Source organism: Salmo salar, chromosome ssa22 (assembly GCF_905237065.1).
Source record: "Salmo salar chromosome ssa22, Ssal_v3.1, whole genome shotgun sequence".
Taxonomy (NCBI): domain Eukaryota; kingdom Metazoa; phylum Chordata; class Actinopteri; order Salmoniformes; family Salmonidae; genus Salmo; species Salmo salar.
The window spans coordinates 53,749,291-53,757,476 of NC_059463.1; the positions used below are offsets into that span (position 1 = coordinate 53,749,291).

General features: G+C 44.7%; 1 protein-coding gene across 1 annotated transcript in view; it reads right to left on the reverse strand.

Moving 5' to 3' along the window:
* The window catches only part of LOC106583716 (keratin, type II cytoskeletal 8), a 27,839-nt gene extending 26,414 nt beyond the window's left edge, over positions 1 to 1,425 (reverse strand). Inside the window, exon 1 of the mRNA XM_045705136.1 lies at positions 867 to 1,425. Within this exon, the coding sequence (XP_045561092.1) occupies positions 867 to 1,058 (192 nt within the window). The 5' untranslated portion in view covers positions 1,059 to 1,425. The remainder of the gene's footprint in view (positions 1 to 866) is intronic.
* Between the last annotated feature and the right edge of the window lie 6,761 nt (positions 1,426 to 8,186).

Consider the following 8,186-nt stretch of genomic DNA (forward strand, 5'->3'; position numbering starts at 1 on the left):
TGGTGTTGAGGTTAACTCCTGAGACAAATAAGAGTTTGTTATTGCAGGAAGCTTAGAGCTGTGCACTAGGCTGGTGATCCGTAGCGTAGAACAGACACAAAGCCTCTATTGTAACTCTGCTACCCATTCCGTGAGAAACGTCAGATATGATGTAAGCTAAGTGGCGTATCAGTGACCACGGCTGTGAAAGAGCAGGTGACTTTGTTTTCATGGGTTAGTGCGAGTGAAACTGATATACAAAGTCAAAAGAAATACAGAACAACAAACAAACAAAAAAAATCCTTTGCTTTCATCATCTTTGCTCCTGAGGTACTGACCTCTTTGGGGTATAACCACCGTGATTATTCTTTGACCATGCTGGTCATCTATGAACATTTGAACATCTTGCAGAACAATCTGGCCTTAATGGCCATGTACTCTTATAATCTCTACCCAGCACAGCCAGAGTCTGGTTTCTTCCTAGGTTCTGGCCTTTCTAGGGAGTTTTTCCTAACCCCCGTGCTTCTACACCTGCATTGCTTGCTGTTTGGGGTTTTAGGCTGGGTTTCTGTACAGCACTTTGTGACATCAGCTGATGTAAAAAGCGGCTTTATAAATACATTTGAATTTGATTTGTCATAGATTCAGTTACTTCAAGGTTGTAATGAAAAAAATACAGAGATGGCAATCACTGTTTGTTCTCCCTTTTTCCAATCAATGGCTAAACCAAGTTATCTTTCAGTCCATTAGCAGCTGATTCAGACAGAGGAACACCATCAGAGACATAAGACTCCTTGGAAAACAGTGGCAATTATTGCTACTGGGTGGACTATTCTGATTAAATAAAAAAAGAGACCTTCATAATCATAAGCGACAACCACACAGACCTTGTCGATGAAGGAGGCGAAGCGGTTGTTGAGGCCCTTGATTTGGTCCTTCTCATGGATGCGGGCGACCTGCAGGTCGGGGTCGATCTCCAGATTGAAGGGGGCCAGCAGGCTCATGTTGACTGAGACAGAGTGGAGAGGGCTCCTGTGCTGGTCACTGGAGCTGGAGATATGCTTGGACCTCAGGCTCATGGTGGAAGGGGAGACGGAGAGGGGAGAGGTGGAGGTAGAGTTGGAGACAGTGATTTGGAGAGGAAGAGATGGAGAGGAGTGTGGGTCAGAGAGGGAGAGATGGAGAATCAGAGAGGGAAAGATGGAGAGGAGGGAGAATCAGAGTGATGCTCATGGACAAGCCAGGACAGGATAGCAGCAGGGCTGTCTGACCTCATTGAGGTGTCTCAGGCGTTCAGCCCTTCTTTTAAACTCCCCTCCCTCAGGGTGGAGGTGGTTCTCTAGTTCTCTTATTCTCTAGCCACAAAACCAGTTAGATGTCTTATTCACTCACACCTTTCCTTTCTCCTCTCCCTGGCCCCACACTGCCTCTCTCACTGTCTCTGTCACTGTCTCTCTCACTGTCTCTCTCACTGCCTCTCTCTCTCTCTCTCTGACTCCTCTCTCTCTCCAACTCCTCTCTCACTCTCCGTCTCTCTCTCTCCCTGCTCTTTCTTCCCCATCTTGTTCTCTCTCTCTCTCTCTCTCTCTCTCTCTCTCTCTCTCTCTCTCTCTCTCTCTCACCCTCACCCTCACCCTCACCCTCCCCTCTCTCCAAGCTGTGCAGTAGAATACAGAATAGTACTTGCTTATTTTGTGTTAACTGTTTAAGTTATGAATTGTTTAAGTTCATTTCTGTGCAAGTTTGGCTGAAGAACCAGTTAGACACCTTATTCACTCACTACTGTCCTCTCCCTGGTCCCACACGGCGCACCCCCCCTCTCTCTTTCTCTCTCTCTCTCTTTCTGTCTCTGTCTGTCTGTCTGTCTGTCTGTCTCTCTCTCTCTCTCTCTCTCTCTCTCTCTCTCTCTCTCTCTCTCTCTCTCACCCTCCCCTCTCTCTCCAAGCTGTGCAGTAGAATACAGAATAGTATTTGCTTATTTTGTGTTAACTGTTTAAGTTACGAATTGTTTAAGTTCATTTCTGTGCAAGTTTGGCTGAAGAACGAGTTAGACACCTTATTCACTCACCACTGTCCTCTCCCTGGTCCCACACGGCGCACCCCACCTCTCTCTTTCTCTCTCTCTCTCTTTCTGTCTCTGTCTGTCTGTCTGTCTGTCTGTCTGTCTGTCTGTCTGTCTGTCTGTCTGTCTGTCTGTCTGTCTGTCTGTCTGTCTGTCTGTCTGTCTGTCTGTCTGTCTGTCTGTCTGTCTGTCTGTCTGTCTGTCTGTCTGTCTGTCTGTCTGTCTGTCTGTCTGTCTCGCTGTCTGTCTCGCTGTCTCTCTCTCTCCCTGCTCTTTCTTCCCCATCTTGTTCTTTCTTTCTTTCTCTCTCTCTCTCTCTCTCTCTCTCTCTTTCTCTCTTTCTCTTTTTCTCTCTCTCTCTCTCTCTCTCTCACCCTCCCCTCTCTCTCCAAGCTGTGCAGTAGAATACAGAATAGTACTTGCTTATTTTGTGTTAACTGTTTAAGCTATGAATTGTTTAAGTTCATTTCTGTGCAAGTTTGGCTGAAGAACCAGTTAGACACCTTATTCACTCACCACTGTCCTCTCCCTGGCCCCACACAGCGCACCCCCCCTCTCTCTTTCTGTCGCATTCTCTCTCTCTCTCTCTCTCTCTCTCTCTCTCTCTCTCTCTCTCTCTCTCTCTCCCCCCCGCAAACTATGCAGCAGAATAAAGGTAGTCTGCCACCACACCCAGATAGTCTTTCTGAGCTGAGCGTGTCCCCAGGTCCATCCTTTGGGGACACACCCATTCTTTAGTGACTCCTGGGAGAGAGACACAGTGTCATCTCTCTCCAGCCTGCTGTACAGTGTCTGCTGTGGCTATCTGAGCAACACTGTGAACCAACAGAAGTGGGGTTAGTAAACGCTCTAGTCTAGTGGATCAACAGTTTCAAGCCCTGTAGCTGCAGTAGTTTCCACTACCTGCTGTCAACCAGTTGGTATATTTGGTGACTTATTTCTTTTTTGAAAAATATCATTTTGTAATGCAAGTCTTTTGTTAAATGAAGAATTTGAAACATTTGAGAGCATTTGAAACAGAAACAGATTTACAGATCATGTTTTGGTATGTCTTTCTCCCAGTCTTTTCTTCTTCTGTGTTTTTGGGTCTTCAGCTCCACCTCTATAGGGTAGTGGTCACTGATACTCAGAGCCTGCATCATTTGAGAGAGTAAAGGATTGATATAGGAAGGGATTACCCACGAACACCGTTTCCTGGACACAGATTAAGCTTAGTCCTCGACTAAAAATCCAACTCAATGGAGAATCTCAATTGAAAAGGATTTTAGTCCCTGAAAGATTCCAACAAATAGCTAAAATATGAACTATGATGTACCCTGGCTTCAGATAGGTGAAAGGCTTTGTGGTAGTTGAAGGTCTTGGCTGAGTTAGAAACCATCGCCTAAAACATGTCATCCACAGACATCACAATCCTGATAGGTTACAAAGGAAACAAAAATATTTCATTAGTTCCGTAGGGTTTAGTTGGATAACCTTTTTGAAAAAGGTCTATGTTGTATTTGATTTATATGAGAACAATCTGGACATATGGGATAAAACTGAATAATACGTTAAATATATCATGTGAACAATCTGGACATATAATAGGGATATTTCAGGACTTTCTTATTGGCCACTTTGCTTGGGCCCCATCTTCTGACGTTAAATGATGCCACCTTACTTATTGCTTCAGGTAACATAACAGTTATTATACATCTTAGTAGTAGGCATAGAGTCTAGTGTTTATACAGTCTGTATCCACAATGCTTGTATTTGGATGTAACATGTTTGTCAAGATGACTTGTTAAACCTGTTATTTCACACTCATTTTTACTTAATCAAACATTGATTTAGTGCAGTATATGCTTCCATTCTTTACCATACAAAAAGAGGCTAGACTTCCTGATGTTTTATGGAAGAAATAATCTGGTAGAAATAATTAGCTATTTTAGTCCCCACAACGTGTTCATTGGAGTTGGATTCAGTCCTGGTCATTCAATTCACCAGTAAATTGTTAATAGATACCAGTACAGACAAAAAGGCTTTAAAGACAGAACGCAGACCACCAGCCTTACAGACTGTCTGACCTCAAGAAGAGCGGAAGCCTCAAAACGTCTAACACATGCATGCAATTACTTCCTGTACAGTCTCACAGCTGTTTCTCACACGAAGAACATCAACATGAAATGTCGTTGTTCCACTTGGAACCGACAGGTTGCTTGACCTTATTCATGGTTTCATCGCTCGTAAAGATGTGGAATTATGATGGAATTAAGGCAAGGTCAGGACAAATACACAGATACACTGATACACCTTCATTAGTACGGTATATCTGTAGACACCTTCACCACACCTTCATTAATACGGTGTATCTGTAGACACACCTCCACCACACCTTCATTAATACGGTGTATCTGTAGACACCTCCACCACACCTTCATTAATACGGTGTATCTGTAGACACACCTCCACCACACCTTCATTAATACGGTGTATCTGTAGACACACCTCCACCACACCTTCATTAATACGGTGTATCTGTAGACACACCTCCACCACACCTTCATTAATACGGTGTATCTATAGACACCTCCACCACACCTTCATTAATACGGTGTATCTGTAGACACACCTCCACCACACCTTCATTAATACGGTGTATCTGTAGACACACCTCCACCACACCTTCATTAATACGGTGTATCTGTAGACACCTCCACCACACCTTCATTAATACGGTGTATCTATAGACACACCTCCACCACACCTTCATTAATACGGTGTATCTATAGACACACCTCCACCACACCTTCATTAATACGGTGTATCTATAGACACACCTCCACCACACCTTCATTAATACGGTGTATCTGTAGACACCTCCACCACACCTTCATTAATACGGTGTATCTGTAGACACCTCCACCACACCTTCATTAATACGGTGTATCTATAGACACACCTCCACCACACCTTCATTAATACGGTGTATCTATAGACACACCTCCACCACACCTTCATTAATACGGTGTATCTGTAGACACCTCCACCACACCTTCATTAATACGGTGTATCTGTAGACACACCTCCACCACACCTTCATTAATACGGTGTATCTGTAGACACACCTCCACCACACCTTCATTAATACGGTGTATCTATAGACACACCTCCACCACACCTTCATTAATACGGTGTATCTGTAGACACCTCCACCACACCTTCATTAATACGGTGTATCTGTAGACACACCTTCACCACACCTTCATTAATACGGTGTATCTGTCGACACCTCCACCACACCTTCATTAATACGGTGTATCTGTAGACACACCTCCACCACACCTTCATTAATACGGTGTATCTGTAGACACACCTCCACCACACCTTCATTAATACGGTGTATCTGTAGACACACCTCCACCACACCTTCATTAATACGGTGTATCTATAGACACCTCCACCACACCTTCATTAATACGGTGTATCTATAGACACCTCCACCACACCTTCATTAATACGGTGTATCTGTAGACACACCTCCACCACACCTTCATTAATACGGTGTATCTGTAGACACACCTCCACCACACCTTCATTAATACGGTGTATCTATAGACACCTCCACCACACCTTCATTAATACGGTGTATCTATAGACACACCTCCACCACACCTTCATTAATACGGTGTATCTATAGACACACCTCCACCACACCTTCATTAATACGGTGTATCTGTAGACACCTCCACCACACCTTCATTAATACGGTGTATCTGTAGACACCTCCACCACACCTTCATTAATACGGTGTATCTGTAGACACCTCCACCACACCTTCATTTCTTTGATCTCCACACAAAACGACTAGCGGGTGAACAACATGCTATTCTCATGATTAAGTTGAAGATCAGAATAACCGTAGAGATAAAAATGCATAAAAAGCTAATTACTATCCATTACGGTCCAATGCAGCTGTTTTCTTTTATTTATTTATCTTAATATCAAATTTCTGGTTACCTATTAAGTACCTTACTGTGATTGTTTTAAATGAAAATGGTCAAAAAGAAACAAGAATATCTGTTTGGGAGTGGTCTGAGCGGGGAGGGGAAACTGAAAACTAGCTGTTATTGGCAAAGAGGTTTGGAACTCTCTGTCTTATTGTTCTATTTACATATTTACCGCATGGTGATGTCACCTTGGAAGGCAAAAAATCCATCCCACCAAAACAGGCTGAAATTCCAGTCTTTTCAAACAGCTCTTACATTAAAAAGTCATTACCATAATTTTCACAATTTCACCGTATTATTCCAACCTCATAGTGTGGAAATACAGTATATATATATATATAACACAGGAAATCTCGTTTTTGAGTGCACTAGGCCTTTAAAGACTGGGGCAGTCCCACTACTTCCATATATATTTTGTTCATGTTTATTGGACAGGATAGAAAGAGAGGAGAGAGTTCTGAAATACACTGCTCAAAAAAATAAAGGGAACACTTAAACAACACAATGTAACTCCAAGTCAATCACACTTCTGTGAAATCAAACTGTGCACTTAGGAAGCAACACTGATTGACAATAAATTTCACATGCTGTTGTGCAAATGGAATAGACAACAGGTGGAAATTATAGGCAATTAGCAAGACACCCCCAATGAAGGAGTGGTTCTGCAGGTGGTGACCACAGACCACTTCTCAGTTCCTATGCTTCCTGGCTGATGTTTTGGTCACTTTTGAATGCTGGCGGTGCTTTCACTCTAGTGGTAGCATGAGACGGAGTATACAACCCACACAAGTGGCTCAGGTATTGCAGCTCATCCAGGATGGCACATCAATGCGAGTTGTGGCAAGAAGGTTTGCTGTGTCTGTCAGCGTAGTGTCCAGAGCATGGAGGCGCTACCAGGAGACAGGCCAGTACATCAGGAGACGTGGAGGAGGCCGTAGGAGGGCAACAACCCAGCAGCAGGACCGCTACCTCCGCCTTTGTGCAAGGAGGAGCAGGAGGAGCACTGCCAGAGCCCTGCAAAATGACCTCCAGCAGGCCACAAATGTGCATGTGTCTGCTCAAACGGTCAGAAACAGACTCCATGAGGGTGGTATGAGGGCCCGACGTCCACAGGTGGGGGTTGTGCTTACAGCCCAACACCGTGCAGGACGTTTGGCATTTGCCAGAGAACACCAAGATTGGCAAATTCGCCACTGGCGCCCTGTGCTCTTCACAGATGGAAGCAGGTTCACACTGAGCACATGTGACAGACGTGACAGAGTCTGGAGACACCGTGGAGAACGTTCTGCTGCCTGCAACATCCTCCAGCATGACCGGTTTGGCGGTGGGTCAGTCATGGTGTGGGGTGGCATTTCTTTGGGGGGCCGTACAGCCCTCCATGTGCTCGCCAGAGGTAGCCTGACTGCCATTAGGTACCGAGATGAGATTCTCAGACCCCTTGTGAGACCATATGCTGGTGCGGTTGGCCCTGGGTTCCTCCTAATGCAAGACAATGCTAGACCTCATGTGGCTGGAGTGTGTCAGCAGTTCCTGCAAGAGGAAGGCATTGATGCTATGGACTGGCCCGCCCATTCCCCAGACCTGAATCCAATTGAGCACATCTGGGACATCATGTCTCGCTCCATCCACCAATGCCACGTTGCACCACAGACTGTCCAGGAGTTGGCGGATGCTTTAGTCGACGTCTGGGAGGAGATCCCTCAGGAGACCATCCGCCACCTCATCAGGAGCATGCCCAGGCGTTGTAGGGAGGTCATACAGGCACGTGGAGGCCACACACACTACTGAGCCTCATTTTGACTTGTTTTAAGGACATTACATCAAAGTTGGATCAGCCTGTAGTGTGGTTTTCCACTTTAATTTTGAGTGTGACTCCAAATCCAGACCTCCATGGGTTGATAAATTGGATTTCCATTGATTATTTTTGTGTGATTTTGTTGTCAGCACATTCAACTATGTAAAGAAAAAAGTATTTAATAAGATTATTTCATTCATTCAGATCTAGGATGTGTTATTTTAGTGTTCCCTTTATTTTTTTGAGCAGTGTAGTAGTGGGCTGGATTCAAACCCCATGCTCCAGCAGGCCAGTGTTGCTCCAGTGTTGCTCCAGCAGGCCAGTGTTGCTCCAGTGTTGCTCCAGCAGGCCAGTGATGCAC